We start from the raw sequence: 20,711 nt of genomic DNA, 5'->3' as shown, positions 1-20,711 counted from the left end.
GATGCCTAAATGAATTTGAATCACTCTCCACATTGATTCAATAACTGGGAGACACTAACAGAGGATAAGGTTGATTTCAGCATTTTCTACCTAATGTTTGTTAGAATCAGAGTATCCATAAAAATGTATATGAGAACACCCCAATCCTCCTGTCCTTGGTCATCAGCCTCATGCTGCTTTCTGTCAGCTACAAACTAAACTGCAATGCAGCATCCCACAGCTCTTCTGTGCGAGCAACTCCTGCTGAAGCTAATTTGTGGTTTGCATCCATAAAGACTGTAAGATTTACCTTACTTTTAAGTCGACACAGCAAATAAAAGATATAACCAATTAAAGAAATTAAAGTTTTTCGATTACAAGCTATATAATGGAAAATAATACTTTCTTCACAAAAGCCAAGAAGCATACTATACTGAAGAGTGCTATACTGAAGAGTACCCTACATTTTCATAGAACTCGTTTTATGATTTTCCTCTCATTTAAAAGAATTAAAACTCAAAACAAAAACAGTTTGCATACAATATCAACCAAAAAGTACCAGTCAATTGTGCCTGACCCCTTCCTCCAAGACTGGGAGGGAAAGAATAGGACAGAGACCTAACAACACAAGAGTATTTTTCTGCATTAAGAGCATTTGCTTTATAAAACAATAGCAACATTTATGCTTAACAATGAAGGCAAAAAAAAGGAAAAAAAAAAATCTTACTTCCTAAATATTAGAAAACAAGTTCAATGTTTTTCATGAGGACAAAAGATAAACACCAACCTTAATGTAAAACCCAAGCACATACTGAAGTCAGATTTCACTGTCTACAAATTATTACTGATACTACAGAGCACTTCAGAACATTTGAATTTCTATACTGTCCTAACAGGATACTAGAACAGAGGGAAGACAAGTGACAAACGAACACCTAAGATGAGTTTGAAAAATGTTGCTAGTATGTTCCCTAGACAAAAAAATGTGGACATCAAAGTTCTTTTGTATTGATGACTCCCAAAACTTTATTAAGCTTCAGTTGCAAAACTCACTTTGCCTGGCTTCATTACCTGCCAGACTGTCACAATAGTAGGGATGCCTGCATTCCCACAATAACATGACTCAGTTTTGGATGGTTACAGTTACATCAGCCAAAATTCCCGTGCCATTATCCATGTAGTCCTGTAATTTAATTTTGACCAAATAATTTTAGCAGTTCATCTATGAAGTATACTACTAACTTAAATGTTATATATTTCACAAACATGGATTTACAAAGAACTTCCTTTCATTTTACCTCCTGAAACTTTAATATAAAAAAGAAAAACATAGCCCTTGCCATTTAGACATATCAAAAGTAGCTAAAATGGACACTGATCACAATCAAGAATGATGAAATCACTGCATCTTTATATTCCTTTATAAATACATTAATCTCACTGCTTTATGAAGTATGTCTAAACATACAAAACACAAAAGCTCATGACTGTGCATTTGTCTAAGGAGACTTTAAAAAAAGTAAAACCAGATCTCATTTAAAAATGAATATGCTCAAATAATATGCCACAATATGCTTTAACTGAAACTTACATAAAAACCCCTCCATTTAAAACTAAATAGGCAAGTGTTAAATTTTAATCTTTCAAACTTGCACATTTAAAGCTGTCAGCTTCTACTGATGATACTGGAAGGTCACACTAGACATATTTGATGGAAATCATACTGTAAAACTGCACAGTAAAATCAAATACCACTGTTAATTTAGGTAACTAACAGCATGGGTTTTGGTGTCTTGGATGATGAAAGCAGGCCTTTATCAACGATTTCTGGCAGCACAATTACACTTGAAATGTTACTCTGAAAATCAAATTGATCTTATCTTGGTGACCCAGATGTTACAAACTAATGTGCAGAATAAAAGCCTACTGTTCAGTTGGAACCACATGTAATAATTAAACAGACCTGTTTGTATGACTTGTGTACTTGTGACCAATTTTATATTATCCTTAAAAATATATTTTAAATTAAAAAAAATCCATTAAAAATAGAAGATAATTACAGAAGTTCAAAGAGCAAATCATTCCCAGATGATCATTTTAGCCACAAATTTGAACTTGACTATCACTTGAATTATGATTCTTTCATTGAAAGTATCATTTACTGTTAAGCCAAGATTCTAATGCAACACTGTATTTAAACAATTTTCAAGTTTAAGTTCACCTGTATTCAGCTATTAAAGTGTAACTGAATTAGGAAGTATTATTCTCTGCTGGGACCAAAAGAAACTATGGCCACCACAGTGTAGTAACGTCAATGCATTATATCCATATGGCAAAGGTCTTTTATGAAATAAAGCCTCAGGTTGTTTAAAGGTTACTCACTGGTAAACCCAGCATAAAAAAAAAACCTACTAGAGATAATAACCAAGCAATCATGAGTTATGCACATGGAGACAGAAGTAACTGCAGTGACAATTTTATGTATTTAATTAAATAAAATTGACATATATAGTAAACTAAGCAAGTGGTATTGCAAATCTCCCACTACACAAAAGCCAGGTTTAGTTTTTGAAGTTCTTCTTCCATAGGCAAGAACTACTCTCAGCTACAAGATGAATTCACAGCCTGAATTGCACAATGCTGTATAGCATCTGATTTTAAACCCAAAAACCCGTTAGCAAAATACATGATGGACAAGGCAGAGGAGGATGGGAAGAGAACAAGGACAGGAGACATAACAACCAAAGCAAAACACAAAGCCATCACTCCCACATCCGCACACGTGTGTGCACACAGACACGCACTGCAAACCTCCTTCCTTAGCTCTTAGGGAAAAGTGGTTGAGAATCCTGCACTTCACTAACATCGCTCAAACTTTTCCTAGCTCTTGTTTTTTCTAATCAAGAAAAAGAAACAAAACAGATCCCAAATTCACTTATGACATCAACAAGCAGAATTAGGTTTGCTACTTGAAATGATGTGAAAGTTGCACATGCCCACCTCCAACAGATTAATATAGCAATATCACTGAAAACACAACAGTATAAAAAATTGTAACAAAGTATTTCTTTGGCTGGTTTTCAGATTAGATTGTTTTAGACCAATGCTATTACAGCTTACATCTAAAGGGGAAAAAAATATTGCTATGGAAGTTACACCTGAAGCACAAATTAAGCAGTAAAGACAGTAGTACAGCTTAAACAGATTCAGTTAAAGACAGTCCTAGGGCCAAACACTGTCACGACACATGAATTTTAAATTTCTCACCTGTTCTGCAACTCTTAATTCCTGAAAATCCTACAGGAAAAAAAACCTTAACTTTGACTAATAATGTTATACTTTAAGTTGCAGTCAACCTTCTGTTTGATTTGCAGCTTCCCCCCCACCCCAATAAACAAACTAAAATTCAAGCTTCTGCAAAATCATTCTTCTCAGAAACAAACCTGATTCATACAGTCCTCCAAACAAATGAGTTGGTGTTCTGCATAAACCAGGAGATATCTTAACAGAAAACACATATGCCTAGTATCATGAAACTGACTAAAAGGCAAAACAAACAATGCAAGGTCTGGTTATTACGTTATGTAGAAGTGGAAACATTAGCAGGAATGTTGGTACTTACTGTGCCCGGCTCTCTGTCTGCTCCCGCAGTAACCAAGAAATGCACAGACATGCCCGTTCAGACACAGAGGCAAGAACAGAAATAAAAAAGGGGGGAAAAAAATTAGAACACAAGCCGCGAACAGTTTTAAAATGGCTTTTATTTATATAAGTCATTGCACATTCCTAATACAGTGATTTCCTGAAAATTACAGTATTTTGTAAACATGATTTACAGTTTAACCATACACAAAGCCTAGTTTTATTTCATGACAGAATAAATTATTTTCTTTTCAAAAATTAGTCAAGTGCAATTTTGCCCAATATTTAATTGCGTACTAGAATTTAAGCCTATGAAACTAAAGTAACAGATGCAATTATCTAAATCTTTTGTTTGAACACATTCACTTCAAAATTTAACTTCTCATTCCCCCTACCTTCCCACCCACCCATTTAACAACAGTACTTTCTTTGAAAAAAATTACCCACTATGCATTTTAACAGTTTTCCACAACATGGTGCAGGCCACTGGTGTTACAACTAAGCATTTACCAGGATGTCAAAATGCCCTGCAAACCGCAGAGCATGTGACGCCTAGTGATCCCCTTTTAAAATACTGAAAACTTCAAAGCTGAATTTTGTTTCAGTGGTATATATGCAGACATTTTTAAGTTTGCTAACAGTTTTTTCTCATTCTATGTAACTTGAATTCTTTAGAGATGCACATAATTTGCAGCAACGCGCAAATTTGACAATGTCCTAATCAGGCCTGCCATGCCTCTCACCTCTGTGGTGTTCTGCATCGTGATGCTTCTTGTCATCTTTTATTGCCAAGTGAGACTGCCCACCCAAAGCACTAGAAAGGGCAAGAAGGCCAGCACTGCTTCCAAGTGGAGGGATTCCTGGAGGCTGGAGTCCTGATGGATGCGGTGTTAGAGGCACTGGAGGTCCATGGCCATGGGAGAGATGCTGAGCCTGCAACTGCTGCTGCTGTTCCCAGCAGTATCATCATCCCCAGAAGAACAACACAGCACATAGTTTGGGAAGAAAAATGGAGAAGTTTGGTTAATTGTTGAGAATCAACAATGGAGTTTGTCATTTGTTTGTTTGTTTTAAATCTAGCCCCTCCTCTTTGTTCCACCATTTTATAGATGCTGCATTATATCATGCTGTCTGTGCACAGCTCTGATCATGCCCCATAAACCAAAAAAAGGCTAGCTGGGTAGTTCAGCAGCCTGAGGAGCAGGTTCAACTACTAATAGGTTGTTTTGGGCAGCAACTGCCTGCCATGGCATCACCGGTGACAAACAGCCAGCAACAGCAGAAGGCCCAAATACCTTTTCCTTTCTATAGAAAGGAGTATCATTGCTCTGGGGGCTGGGGGGCGGGGGAAGTTTCACTGACAAGACTAATTTAAACTCACCCCCCTATTGTCCCCCAATTTGGAAATGATAAATAGGTTTCTATTTTGAATATTATAAAATCTAAAGGACATTGCTCAATTTCATATTTAGTGTAGTTAAATTTGTATTTTATTCTAGTCAAGCTTTTGAAAAGAACAACAAAAAAAAATATGTTAATGAACTAGCACTGTGTTTAGAAACCAACTATGAGCTTAAAATCCAGGTATTCCAAATAGCATCTATAAGGTCATGGAATTCCCAACAAGATATGGTATTCATGAATTAAAATACATCCATTTGTTTCAAAAGCAGCTTGCAAGATCAGTGTCATAATGAGCAGACATACAACCCTGTAACCAATCTGGCAAAATAATCTGTAAGCAATTTTAGAAACAGAGCCCTTACAATGGAATGACTTCTGCACAGTAAAAATATTAAGATATTTTCTATTAAAGCTGTTATGGTTCGATTAATATTTTCCAAGTTCAGCTAACCATTTAATTTGTCCAAAATGCTCAGCAGAGATTTATTTAGAAGATTTAACTTCAAAACCATCTTTAGCTTAGTCATATCTCCCCTTTAGTCTGCTACAGGTAAACAGATTTTCTGCCTCTTTCCTGCTTCCTTGTGCCTGGGTGTACGAAAAGAAGACAGAACAAACCTCTGCACCTTGGCCACGCTCCACCATCCCTCTGTTGAAGGTAGATACCATGAAAAAATCTAGAGTACCACCCAATTCGTGGGATAAAAGAGAAGACAGAGAACCAAATGTCTGAACAGGATGCCTCAGCTAGACGTGAGAGTTTGACCTGGTGAATGCTAGTGGTCCTGTAAGAGCAGGCAAAATTGTTACAGTACTGCTGACAGGTACTGAATTTATACCTGGACTAAAGCTTACAGTATTTGACAAATTACTGCAAAATAACTCAATTCAAAATAATCCTAAAGTATTTTATCTGCTTTCATAGGTCCCAAAAACTCTTCAAGACAAACTGTCAACAATACCTGCATAACATCTTCTGGCATGTAAACGATTTATTACTATTTAGATAACTACTGCTCCCCTATACTTTTATTTCTCATAACCCCACTCCATGACATGCCTTGAGCTGTTTATAAGTTTATGTAGACACAAGTGACTGACACTGAAGAACTCTGGACTGTACCTGCTAATCTTTCACTTTTCTGCTGTCCCAACCATAATGCAGCCATCATTTACTTACTTTTGATATACAAGACAAACATTAAAATTTACTACCATCCCTTTAGTCAATTCTATAAAGCCACAAGTTTACCAAATCTTTCTCACACCATGTATCAGCAATTTCTTTTCACATGCTGCACGAAAAGCCTACTGTAATACGTACATCTGATCACTATACTTGCTAACTTTTCAGTATGAAGAGAGAGGTACCTCTTATTCTTATGTTTTAATGTCTGTACAACAACCCAAAAAGTAACTTTTTGAAGGAAGTATTAAGAATTATTTTTATCTGAAGTAGTTAAAGCAGCAGACCACCTTCTACAAAATCAAGCAGCTATTGCTAGTGAAACTTAATTTAACTGAAGAAGTATCAGCAAAGAGCACGGTAAAGTCTGACAGTGCTGCAAGGTTTTTGTTGTTTGTTTTGTTTTGTTTTATGATCCAGCCTCTAAAGAACAAGAGGTAATCTCTCCTCTCTCAGACTTTATCCAGACTTTAGTAGTTTCCAGCATGTTTCCTCAAATCAGGAGGTAACCTGATGTTTTGGGAGGCTCTCTCAAGAGAGATGGTATCTTAATTGTTCCCCTCCTCATTTACCCCCTAAGCCAGGGCAGTTGTCTGCACTCAGTACTGTACTGCATTCATGGCATTGGTCTTGAGTGTCCCCAGCTGCACTATCACGCTGGATTACCTAGCTGTGGTGCGCAATTGGCTAAGAACAAAAAGTGATTTGTCCCTTTCAAATTGGTTTTGTGGAGAAAAACCTCCTCCCTTCTCCAACACCGAGCTCAAATTAGCTTCTTTTGCTGTGTGGGCATGGGAAGGTCAAAACAGGGAAATGAAGTTAAATTGTTTCCATTCTTGTCCATATCCCTTCAGGAAGCTTGTGAAGATTCCTTTTATTCATGCCTCTCTTGCTTGGTTTAATTAGCAAACAAGTTCACCCACATGATTTCAGGAAGCATAGCTTAACCCTTAGAAATCAAACTGTTAGGGACACGTTACCTACAATTTCCCTGGCTCTGCTTTGTAGCCCACACACAGGGTATCGTGAAAGTCCCAGAAACGAGGAAAAGATTGATCCCCTCTAACAGGTTCTGAAGCTGAAAGCACGTGACGAGAAAGGCTGTGTCCTGTTTCTCTGATGGGACTGCACACAAACGGTGGGGAGCAATGCCCACTGTAAGGTGTAGAACGGAACACGAGAGCTGGAAGTGGAAACGCATCACCCCTCACAACATCTTAGCAGCTTTGCAAAATGGTTACTGAGAGTAGCAGAGGAAAATGATACCCAAAGATGCTTAAATATCCAACTACATTAAACAGACTTAAGACTGAAAACCCAATCGTGGTCTTTTAAGCCAACAAAAGTATATTCTAATTTAATGTTTATTATCTGAGGCTCACTGCTGTTTAAGAAAGAAGTATATTCATTTATTGTTTATATATTACCTATTCATAATAGGTTTAAAGTTCTCCCTAACAAATAGATAAAGATGATCCTTTCCAGAAGATCATGCTTTTTTTATTTAAAAAAAAAAAAAACACTTGAATTGTTAAAAGTATATTGTATTCTCTTTCTAGAAGGCGAAAAGGGAATATGTGCTGTACACAAAGGAAGAAACTAAAGACCAGGGAGACGGGTAACAGCAGCACTCACCAGACGTATTTAGTAACTAGGCATTTGCCATAGTAGATCCTAGAAACAATTATGTTATGCATATAATCACTTTCCCGTCACTTCAAAGACACTAATGCCTGCTCTGTCACCTTTTAAAAGCTTAGCAGCAGTGAGATATAAAACGGAATAATTTGGCAGCCATATCATGGTCTACTAGGCATGTTCATTAGCAGTTAATTAAAAACTAGACACCTGCCATAAGAAATGTGCTCAAAAAAGGATGAGTAACAGGTCTGTCTTACTACCAATTATTATCATTACTTGCAGAGCAAGGGCTGTGTCCACTTTCAGAGGGAAGTGGGAAGGTGGAGAAGAGTGCAATGATGCATACATAAGTGACTGCACTGAGATAATTAGCCATAGCAGTGCTTTTAAAAGCATCAGTAGTTCACCCACCATTTTGTTGCAAAAACAGAAGTTCTCCATATTTGCAAAGGGAGAAAAGGAATGGCAAATTCAGCTTACTGTACTGTCTAGGTGTAGGTTTTATTACCTCAAATTTGTTTCCCAGTATCCCCCTAAGCAGACTGCAAAGACCCAAAAATCAACATATAAAAAACACAGCACTTGTTTCTCTAAGCAAGAACCTCATAACAATTTTAAAGGCATACAGTTTTTCACCTATAACATCCTAGGCAAATTCCAGCTATAAAGAGCTCTTTAACTAGGACTTAAAGTTTGGAATGAATTTTCAATCTCTGCCAGAGACTTCCAGAGACAGGTAGGCAGTCTTTGTGAAACAGATTTCCTATACATAAACAATGACGTCTCCTTTAGGCTCTTTGTTTGTCAAGATAGACCATGAGCTCCTACAATCCCTCTGCCCACCTTAAAGTAGCTCTGTTGAGGTCACACACACCTACGGCTTACTTAAAAATCTAGTTTTGAATTCCTAGCATTAAAAAGTATTCTTCTCTTCTTAAACAGATGTGTGATGTACATTTCAGTATCTGTTGAAAAGCACTGAATTAAAAATTCAGATGTGAACAATTGTACATGAACAGTGAAAAATGGTTATACCTGGTCCCTGGTCTCTTGTGGCCTTCTAAATAAACAACTAAGAGTAGAAAAAGTTTTCAAAAATCTTATCAGCACTAGCACCAGTAATACTATCAGCAGATTCCCCCAAGCTCCAGAGAAGTGTTCCGAAAAAATATCTGGCAAGCACAAAAGTAATTTAGAGACCTAAAATGTAAAGGGCATTATTTCATGTCAACTTCTGTAAAACTGAAGAAATGTGATTTTGTTAAACTCAAGCAGGCAGAAAGACATGAGAGAAAAACATGTATTACTGTGTTCAATTTCACTGCCATATTCTCTCCCTTCCCGAAGGGAAATCTTCAGGGTTTTTTTTTTTTTTTGCTTGCTTAAGTAGCAGAAGGAAGTGAGAGCCAGTATCGAATGTCTATGGCCAATAACCAAATGAGGGCCACTGTCTTGAGTGCATGCAGCTAGCCAACCTAGCAATAACCTCCTTCCTCACTGTTTAGAAATATTCTTAAAAACAACATTGCAAATGTAACCTTCCAAAAGGTGAAACAACTCCAGACAATGCTCCTGCCAGATCCAGTCCTCTCCCTCATTCTAAAAACCAAAAAAACCACCAACCAACCCCCCCCCCCCCAAAAAAAAAAACCCTGCACACACCACTCACGCTACCAACAATCAAATCTAGCAGGAAAAAATCCATTAGACAGTCTAAGCCATTAATGAATACTTGCATTTAAGTTTGTGTAGGTATTTTCAAAAGAGTATTTCAGCTCCAGAGAAGAACCTATTGCAGGATGACAACCAACCTCCCTTAAGAATATAACCACATTCTTCTACAATGGAGTGATTGCATCAGTGGACAAGGGAAGAGCATCTACCTAAACTTCTAGAAGGCCTTTGATACAGTCCCTCACAAGTTTCTTGCCACTCACTTGGAGACGTATGGGGTTGGTAGATGGACTGTTAGATGGATGAGGAACTGGCTGGATGACTGCATCCAAAAAGTCAATGAGACTCAATTTAAAGAGTCGATGGCTCAACATCGCTGTGGAAACCAGCAACTAGTGGTGGCCCTCAAGGTTCCACAATGGGACTAGCACTATTCAATACCTTCATCAATGACATAGCTAATGGGATTGAGTACACCTTCAGCAAGGTTGCAGATGAGACCAAGCTGATTGGTGCGGTTGATTCACTTGAGGGAAAGGATGCCATCCAGAGGGACTTTGATAGGCCTGAGGAGCAGGCACATGCAAACCTCAAAAGGTCCAACAAGGCCAAGTGCAAGGTTCTGCACATGTGTCAGGGCAACTCCCAGTATCCATACAGACTAGAGGATGAATGGATTGAGAGCAGCCCTGAGGAGAAGGACTTGATGATACTGGTGAATAAAAAATTGGACATGCACCAGCAATGTGCACTTGCAGTCCAGAAAGCCAATCGTATCCTGGGCGGCATCAAAAGAAGCATGACCCAGCAGGTCAATGGAGGTGATTCTCCCCATCTACTTTGCTGTCATGAGACCCCCAGCCAAAATACTACATCCAGCTCTGGGGTCCACAGTGCAAGACAGAAATGAAGCTGTTGGAGCGAGTCCAGAGGAGGGCCACAAAATACATCGGAGAGGACTGGAGCACCTCTCCTATGAGGAAAGGCAGAGAGAGTTTGGTTTGTTCAACCTGGAGAAGAAAAGACTCCGGGAAGACCTTACTGCAGCCTTTCAATATACAAAGTGGGTTATGGAGAGACACTTTTTACCAGGGCTTGTAGTGACACAACAAGGTGTAATGGTTTTAAATCTGCTCTGAAAGAGGGTAGATTTAGATTGGACATAAGGAAAAAATTCTTTACTGTGAGGGTGGTGAGGCACTGGAACAGGTTGCCCAGAGAAGTTGTGGATGCCCCATCCCTGCAAGTGTTCAAGGCCAGGTTGTACAAGGCTTTGGGCAATGTGGTCTAGTGGAGGGTGTCCCTGCCCATGGCAGGGGAGTTGGAATTGATCTTTGAAGGTCTCTTCCAATTCCAACCATACTATAATTCTGTTCACCTATTACAGACTGATATATGAGCTACCCAATATGGATTGTTTACTACTCTATTTTCTAAATTTGCTTCAGCAGCAGCAGATACGTTTCCTCTTCACTGCTTTTGGATGTCTTTTTCCTTGATAATATCACCATTAGTCTAACTACTCACAAAGTGTGTTAGCAGTCCCTGCAAGACACTTCCTTCCAATCTATTTGAACCCTAATCTTTAGTACCATAGCGGCAATCTGCAAAACTAAGCTGTGAGTTTGCTTTCTTTTGCTGTTGACACAAAACTAGGAGGAGTGGCTCATACACCAGATGGCTGCATTACCATTCACAGTGACCTCAACAGGCTGGAAAAATGGGCTGAATCTCATGAAGTTCAACAAGTGGAAGTGCAAAGTCCTGCACTGGGAGCAACAGTCCCAGGCACCAATATATGCAGGGGCTGCCCTGCTGGAAAGCAGCTTTGCAGAAAAGGACGTGGGAGTCCTGGCAGACACGAAGTTGAAAATGAGCCAGCAATATGCCCCTGTGGCAAAGCAGATGAATGGCGTCCTGGGCTGCATTAGAAAAAGTATCACCAGCAGGCCAAGGGGGGTGATCCTTCTCCTCTACCCATCACTGTTCAGGCCACACCTGGAATACTTTGTACTGGGAAGCCCAGAACTGGACACAAGACACTGGAGAGCATCCACTGATGTGCCTAGAGAGGTCTAAAGAGTTCCAGCTCTCTCAGCCCATCCTCATACACAAGATGCTCCAGTCCCTTAATCACCTTTGCAGCCCATTGTTAGATGACACAATTACACAATGGGCACAAACTGAAACATGGGAAGTTCCTCTCAAACATCAGAAAACTTTTTTTTTTTTTTTTTTTTTTTACAGTGATGGTGACTGAGCACTGGCACAGGTTGTCCAGGGAGGTTGCAGAGTCTCCATCCTTGGATATACTCAAAAGCCATACAGACATGGTCATGCACAAGTGGCTCCAGGTGGTCCTGCCTGAGCAGCTAGGGCAGACCAGATGACCTGCAGGGGTCCCTTCTAGCCTCAGGCATTCTGTGAGTCTGCAATTCTTTTTGCTTACTACTTTCCCTCCTGTTTAAACATGTTTCAGAAAAATGAGAGTCAGCTACTACTATCATTGCTTAATTTTCTCTGTAATTCCTTTTAAACATCTGTGTTTATTTTGGTTCATTTGGTTTCCTTACTTCCTCTTCTTCTAAATGCTCAGATTTTATTCTGACAGATAGGAAGCTACACTATACCACAGTAAACAAACTTGAAAGGGTCCACCACTGCATCTCTAGCTAGAGAGTTGAGAATGGATCCTTTGTAGTTTTGTAGCAATTATTTGAAAACTATCCATTATGTGAACAAGCCACAGTGCCTGGGGTGTGGAAAGAGAATGTCCCTTTGGAACAAAGAGACAGTGTCTTCAGCAAACCTCTTCTATCTATAAACCATGTGACATGTCATTGTACTACAGAGATTTAAGTCCACAGAAAGACAGTATTGGCAAAAGCTATCCAAAGACATATTTCACACATATAAAATTTATGTGGCAGTGGCATGATTATTTAAAGACTCAACTGTCTCATGGGAAAATCCTGTTCCTTCTTCATGCTTTATTACCGAAGATGCATAGGATAGCATCTTCAGATCTTACCATTTATTTTCCACTCCCATAAGAAAGAAGAAAAAAAAAAAAAATCAAAACTTTTTACTGTGTAGAGAACTGATGTCAGAAAGCAAATATCAAAGTCAGAAAGAAGATGAGAAAGTTAGCTTAAGTTTGCTCTTGGTTTTTTTCTATGGGAATCTGCTTTAAACTAATGTTTAATTTCTGAACAGAAGGCTCTTCGAAGTTTTTTACAGTTCCTGTTTCCACTTGTTCAAACAACACAAACCACGCTAATAAGTCTCAATTGAACATCAACTTTTTTTGAAGCAGTAAGGGGTTGCATAAATTGCCTCACATAAACCAGAAATCTGATGTTATACTGGGACAAACGCAGTTTCCCGCCCCCCCCATACAGACTCCCCAAGCAGTCCTTTGCTCACAAATTAACTTCATCTCTAAGGTAACTGAAATAAAGCTGAGAAGTTGCATTCCACTGCTCCAGCAATTGTAAGAACACTAAGAAACTAAGCCCTTCTGCCACCTTATCTATTAAAAAAAAAAAACCCAGATACAAGACCCTCAGCATGTCCGAAGTACTCCATGAAGCTACTGCAAAACAACATGAAGTTTACGGTTCTCAATTAGAGTCTTTTATCTGTTTTCCTTTATTAACTCCTTTTCTACTTGGACACTTGATTCCTTCCTCCCTGTGTTATTTCCCCTCTCCTGTTCAGAATTCACTTTCAGTCCTCTGCTATGGGATCCTCCTTTAGGAATCAAGTCTTGTCTCCTCTTTGTTCTTCAGAAAACTCAAAATAAGAAAAGCAATGCTGATTTCAACTGGCTCATGAAGATTAAAAACACCGCTTCATGCTCTGGTGCTCTCACTACACTTTTACACTGATGCATACCTGTTTCACTGTGAAATGCATTTCTTCTACAGATTTATGCCACAGTTTTGCCACAGAATACTAAACCTGGCAAGCTCTGGAGTCTAGGTTTGGTTTTTTTTGTTTTTTTCCTCCTTGCATTAGAGATAAAATTACATTCTTTAATCTTGCTAAAGTAAGGCAAGTTAGCATAAACACAAGCGTAATTCCTCATATACTTGCTCTATAAGGCTAAAAGTTCTTCTCTACCCAAAGAAAGAAAATAAAAACCAGTTGCAGTCACAAAGCTTCCACACCAACTTCTCTGAAACAAAAATATGTATTTATTAATTGGTGATGTAGTTCAAGAAAAGAACAATTCGACAGAGAAATCGGAACACAGGAAGAGAACACAGATTCTAATGTGGGGGCAGGAAACCACTGGTGTACATGGGTCACCTGCAAAGAGCCCAGAGAAGGCAACTGAGACAGCCAACAAGGACCAAAGCAGTCATATGGAAGCCTGCATCTACCTAGAAAAACTCTAAATTCAATGTTTCATGACTACAACAGGAAAATTGAGAGCTCCTTAAAATCCTTATAAGACATAAATACTAAACATGTTCTTTAGCTTGTATTTTAGAATATATTCTGTATTTCATGAGGATTTTTTTTTAAACATGGAAAATGAAGTCTTTTAACATAAGAAAGGCTTAGGTTGCTATCAGTTTGAATTACATAGCCAGTACCAGCCTACCCACAAGTACACACAGTACTTTTGTTACATCACAAAATTGCATTTTTAAATTTTAATACTGTAGTTAGCTTTACACCTATAGAACTGAGAAACAGGTCTTCAATGCTTTGCCAATATAATGCAAATAGCAAATATAATTTCCAAAGGTAGCTTATTAAGCATTGATTAGTTCCCACACCACCACTGCAGATCGCAGACATACAGACTGCAGGGGAGGAAGAAGCACTCTATGTTTTGCTCAGCACTATGCTGAGCAGCAACTCCAATCTTTGCTGTGCTTTTCTGTCTCACTTTGAAGAGCTAAATTTCTCTGCCCTTCCTTCTGGCATTTTGGAGGGCAAGCCCAGGCAGCAGAATTAGAAAGATAAAGAGACATTACACTTCAGGGCTCTTCAAAAAGATCCCTCTTGCAAACCCTAATGACAGATGTGGGCAACCCCACCCAAATGATTTGCACCACACCCAGTGAATGAGCACATCAGCTGTTTTTCCACTAAGTGATCAGCAATTAACTATTTAACAAAAGTTTAGTGATAATTGTTAAACGGCAAGATTTTTAGCATCCCATTGACATAGAGGGAACAATTACATAGTACTGCCAGTATGCCTGGCACTTCCACGGGCGCAGATCTGCGCTAGCAGCCTCGCTACGCTGTGGAGCCTCTGCGGATTGTCCCATGCCGGCAGAGCCCTGCGGCGAGGACGCAGGATATTGCCAGCAGATGGAATTCTTCCAGTTCAGCGACATCTTCTCCCCAAGGTGCATTAGCACTCCACTGGTGTGGCTGCATCCACATAAGGACTTTTGCCAACAGAAAAAAAAGGGTTTTCTTTCCTCCTCCGCGCTTTTAAGTCAACCTAAAACTTAGTAGCTTGTACCAAGCGCACACCCATTGAAGCATGGCTAGTGCTTGTATCAGCAGCTATGCTGGCAACACAAGCAGCAGCCCATGAACCAAAGAAGCCTGTTTGCTAGCATAATCTTATATGTATATACACATACACAAAACATTTTATAGATTGTATGTACACAATGATATATTTCATATCTTAATATATCATTAATACAGTGTTATATACTGCATATAGTATATGTTATATAATAGACATACTATTCTGTATATATTTATACATCATTTGTTTATACCTTTATCTAGAGATATAAAAGTTGTTCTGTGTGTTTGCATATACAGCTTTTTCATTGACAGCTATTCTTCTAAAAATATGTATTACAGGGCTGGCTTAAGAACAGTTCCTGTCTCAAACAGTTTATAACAAAAAAAGGAAATTGAAACATGTCAGAAGAATAAGTTCTAAGGGTCCTTGTATTAATAATGTCTGGGTTTTTCTTCCTTAGGTTAAATAATGTTGGCTATTTTTTTTTCCTTAAGCTGAATTCTGAAGAAGTAAGGGACAAACAGCAAAGCTGAAGTCATCTGGAAGAAAAAGACTCTGCAACAATGGAGGAACCAGAGAAGCCTTTATAAAGGACAGATGCCATAGGGCAGGAGGGAGTGGAGGGGTAGAGTCAGAGTAAAAAAATGGGGGGAAAAAAAATGACCCTTGCGCAGGAAAACATGTCTTCACCAAAGGACTTCCCAGACTGTAAAGGCAAGTAACAAATTCAAAACCACATTCTGAAAACCACAGAAGATGACTGTAAATTCTCTTGGTCCCAGCAAGACAAAGGCTGGTTTTCTAAAACCAGTTACATTCTTCTGATCACTGTCAGTGCAAGTCAGTTAAAGAACAAAGCTTTTCTTTAATTTCAGACAAGTACATATTGCTTTCTCTGAAAACTCAGATGCAAGCCTTAAGTCTCTAGAATGAAGCTGTCAGCACACATTGCTTCTGGTTTGCAGAAACTGCCAGCACATTTTTTTTTTTCTGTGGCAACCATAAACTCCTGTTATTACTTACCTTCTAACCTAAAATCTACGTATTTGCCTTTTTAGCTACTGTTAGCATGCCACTACCATCCATCGACACTTCAAAAGCAGGTTCCTGTTGCCACAGCAGCCAAAACCAACTAGTTCAAGCATGCATCAATTTGTAAATGACTTAAACTCCCCTAGAGCAATATATTTATTACTGACTTATGATTATCTTTAAAAGTATTTCTTTTCCTTCCAGGATCTTTTAGTTTCTAGAAATGTAAATCTTGCTGAACATGAAGATAGTAATGATGGAGTAGAAAGGTTTCTTGGTAAATTAAAATCCAGAAGTTACATATAGTATTTTAAATTACACTCATCTCCCTTTTATCCCAGCTACTACTAGCTACAAAAACATTTCAGAGATATCAAAGAATGAAAAATATGAGAGTCATCAGAAAAGCATGACACTGATTTTTATTTACTGTTCCAAGCCACAGACCAGATTCTTAGAAATTTCCTATAGGTTCTATAACAACTTCCACCTACCAAATGACCATAACTTCCTAACATACATTTGAGCAATCCACTTTTGCTAACCCTTGTTTTTACTACCTCATACTACTGCTTGTAAGTATTCAATTTAAAAAACTATAGCTAGCCAGCACCTTCAAAACCAGTACTGGATGTTCTCAGGGAATTGTTATACAAGACAGCAACCTTGGTAGTTCAGCAAGTACTCCGAAAAAAGAAAAAATAATGCAGTTACCAAATACCATGAATCCTGCAGTTGATGCAAACTCTTCAGCATATTGAAAAGTTACAGCAAATTGCTGTACAAACTGTGTCTTTGCCCCATCTTTAATATTTCCTGAAGTTATCCCAAATACCTATGCTAGCCTCGCTCTGTGCAAGAGCGAGAAAGTCTCTCCCTTCTCTTCCAGTCATCCCACACAGCCCCTTATCTTGACAGTTTGCCTTGCTCTTCCTCCATGAAAAACATAGTGGGGTTGCTATTTTCTTGCACATTTCCAATGTTTAATATTTACAGTACTTGAGTCCCCCTGTATCTTCCTCCAGCCCCTCTGCACCTATCTCTCTGCACTTTCCTACTCCCACTGACTCCATCCTTGTCACAGTCACCTTGTTAAAGGTATATTTTGCCTGTGCGGTCCACACCACTCCCATCAGCACACTGACAGTAGGTTCATCTCAGGGTATCAGTGTTTGCTTCTCAAACTAGACCTTAGCTCCTTTCAGTTCTGTATGCTTTGTTCTTTGTACCTCTCTCTCCCCCACGGTAAAGTAGTCCAACTTACACCTCTACATCATTTAACATTTAAACTCCCAACACCTTCCTCTATTCCTACTCATGTTGCAGGACAACTCCACAACCATACTTTACTTCATCCTTACTCAACTGACTTCTTTGCATTTTATTTCACCTTATTTGCAGTCCCAGCTGAGTTTCTCTTTTGATTGGGCAAACTGATTCATTCTTCCCATCCAACCCCTTCCTCTTCCAAACCTACCATATCTCAGACTTCTTTCAGGAGAAGCACTAAAGGTCATACCACATTTTTATCTCAGCCTACTGACTCTTCACCTACTCCAATTCCTCCACTTGTCTTGCTTCCAGTAAGAATGCAAAGCAGACATTTGTAAGAGAGACGAAGGTATGCTCATCTCCTCAGTTTGTCTCATTTTACTTCATTATTTATGGAAAAGTGGGTAATACTCACAAAAGCTATCTTCAAACATGGAAAGCTGTACTGCCTCCATATGCTTTAATCAAGAGATGTGCTTTGAATCACTGTCTAGAGGAAGTAATCCTTTTCTCTGGGATTAAATAGCCTAACCTTCTCTGCCAATAACATATATATACTCACACACGTGTATATATGCTCCTCTGCCTCAACCACCTTCAAAAGCAAATCCATCCCTAACGTAATGCCACATTTTGTCTTTCTGGTAGCCCTTCCATATTCTCTTGATTAAAGCTCACTGAACACACTTTTAGTAAATCCTTGTCTTGAACTGTACTATTCCAGCATTTTGACCCAACTTTAGTCCTTTCCATTCCACCAAAACTATTCCTTCCAAACCAGTGTGTTTAACAGAACCACTTGGAACCAAGTTCACAAAAAGAAATAATTATCTTTTCTAGCATATCAATCTCCTCTGCTTCTACCTACCTAACCCTTCCTGAAACCACATTCTCCATTGACTTTTATGGTTTTCTGTCTTCTATTGCCACATACATAGGTTTTTCTGATCTGACCAGTCCCCTCTGCACTTCTCTCCTGCCGCAAAACAGACCAACTCACAGGTCCACAACATTCAACATGTACATCCCATATCCCCAGCATCTGCTCAGCAGACAGTAATCTAGCAAGTGGTACCAACTCATTTTGGTACCTCACATGCTCATCTCATCAGAATCTACCTTCTCTCTGCATTCTCAGTTGCAACTGCTTATCTTCAGGTTTGAACTCTAGCTAACCACATATTTTTCTAACCACCTGCCTTTCATTCCTTTCCTGAAAGCTGTTTAGCTTCACAAATTCATAACCATATACTTGGTCTCACCTTTGACTTGTAGCTTAGATACTAGATCAAGATGAGAGAGGCACCTAAAGATTTTTTTTTTTTAGGGGGGGAGGAGGACATAGACAGAACACAGACACAAGATTCAAGATACAGCTTTCTCTACCCACCCACACATGAAACCTTGAAAGATAAGGGAGGTCTGGCCTGCAACTCAATTACATTTTAATTTTGGATGCAACCTTCCCCTCTTCAGCATGACTGAGAATATCTTCTTCTCCAGGAAATTATCATCTCATTCAGACACTACCCTCCTCTATATTGCTGCTCCAAGGTCCTCCATTTCCCCATCAGTCCAGAGTGCACAAAGTATGTGCGACACCTTCTCCCAGGTTTTCGGTTTTGAGTAGGACAAACTACCAATACACATCAATGTTTGCTATTTTTCCTCAAAACTTAGTGGCATAACAATAAAAATCTGACCACTGCTTGGGGGCTGGTATTTTGAGAATACCAATTGTCACACTGACAAATACCTTCTCTCTTTGCTACCTATTTTAAACTTAGTTTACAAGTCTGGAGTCTTTGTACTCTAAAAGCACCCACCACGAGAGAATCCTAGCATGTAATTAAGGTTTCTACGTATTTTTAAAAAAGCAAAATATGAAGAATAACCTAGGATGTTGCCACACAATAGAGTTTCTATTGACAGAGTTTACTAATTTAGACTTGGGGTTAGCTAGTTTATGTTAGAAGTGAGGACACAGTGTCTTGTACTCAGTAGATCTCATTTTATTTAATTTAAAAGAAGTAGGCAATTTCTCCTCCCTCAGTACATAATGCAGATCATGGTTGAGGAGGATCTAAAGTAATGCTACAGCTGCTTAGCTCTTCCCTTGCACTAAGTTCTGCATTCATTTCTGCTCTAGTCTGTATTTCTATTTTATAATGAAACATACAGCCTAGTTATTTATAGGCTTTCTAAGGATTAACTACACACTCATAAGAATAAACCCTCAAGAGGTTAACCTCATCCTCTTAAGCTTCACACACTACAATCCCAGAGATAGCTGGCAACCACAGCCAAGAAAGAAAAAAATAATCCCACATCTTGCTAATCCTTTAGCCAATCACCTCATGCAACAGTGGAGAGGCCTCTCAGAGGCCTACAACTCAATCTGTCTCAAGAGTACTGTCAATCCAAAAGATACATATTTCACAGAACCATTAGCAACCCACCTCAAAAGGCAAAATAAGACAAACCTGGCTACTCAGCGGTACACTGAAACCATGCATCTAAAATGCAATGCTAAAAAAAGATTGCAGTTTGCTGCTTCTAGTTTCCATTCAGATATTTGCATATTCTACACATAAAACTACCTAGTTTTTTAATTTGAAAGTAAGTCTAACAAATTTTGCAATTTAACTGTCCCTTATACTTCCTGGCATGACCTTTGAGTAGCTTTGATTTTCCATCCAGATCATATCGCTACAAAAACCCAACCTTCAAGTTAAACCATGATAATCTACCTAATTCTTTTGTACCATCAGATTCTCCCTTAACCCCAAATGTGGACACTGCCTGCAGATGCAGCAGTGCCAAGGGGTTAACAGGTGCGCTTAGCTTTTATGTCAAAGGTTTTGGTTTTGTTTATTATTTATCTAGCAGAGTTGCTACTTCATTCAACTTTAATATAACAGATATTAAATGGTGCCATTTAAACACAGCTACCCCATGGGTGGAAGCCAAAGTCTTTGAAAACATGCAAGAAAAGTATAAGGCCAAAGGTATCACTTAATAACCAAATATCATCCACAGTTCTTTCCTGAAGTAAGAATTTTTAATCGACATAGAGGATTAGCACTGCTTACATGTTCACTGAGTCTCAACTACGTTTTTTTAAAATGTGTCAACTCATGCATTCTCTTTCATACACACTTAATATACACCAATTCCAAAGGCTGACTTTTGACTTTGTAGCTAAATTCTCTGAAAAATCTCAGTCCCATGAGACTACAAGTCCATACCCTCAGTCTGTCCTCTAACAGAATTCCACCTTTTCAATGGGAAATAAAAAAAAGTATAAAATAAAGATAGTTCAAAATCATCTTGTATTTCAAAAAGTTGTTTCCACTAATTAAAGGTTTTGTT

The 20,711-nt window shown here is 38.7% G+C and overlaps 1 protein-coding gene across 6 annotated transcripts in view; it reads right to left on the bottom strand.

Annotated features, from left to right (window-relative positions):
- Nucleotides 1-20,711, bottom strand: part of LOC104642053 (TLE family member 1, transcriptional corepressor) — an 83,615-nt gene that overhangs the window by 36,028 nt on the left and 26,876 nt on the right. For 4 of the 6 annotated variants that reach the window (XM_075741138.1, XM_075741133.1, XM_075741136.1 and 1 more), the window contains exons 7-8: nt 4,365-4,569; nt 3,602-3,618 (exon numbers count right to left, since the gene is read on the bottom strand). In XM_075741138.1, the coding sequence (XP_075597253.1) occupies nt 3,602-3,618; nt 4,365-4,569 (222 nt within the window). The remainder of the gene's footprint in view (nt 1-3,601; nt 3,619-4,364; nt 4,570-20,711) is intronic. The other 2 variants (XM_075741134.1, XM_075741137.1) reach the window with 1 other exon arrangement.

This window comes from Balearica regulorum, chromosome Z (genome assembly GCF_011004875.1).
Source record: "Balearica regulorum gibbericeps isolate bBalReg1 chromosome Z, bBalReg1.pri, whole genome shotgun sequence".
In the NCBI taxonomy this organism is placed as follows: domain Eukaryota; kingdom Metazoa; phylum Chordata; class Aves; order Gruiformes; family Gruidae; genus Balearica; species Balearica regulorum.
The sequence above is the reverse complement of the archived record's forward strand: the minus strand, read 5'-3'. Positions and strand labels throughout refer to the sequence as shown.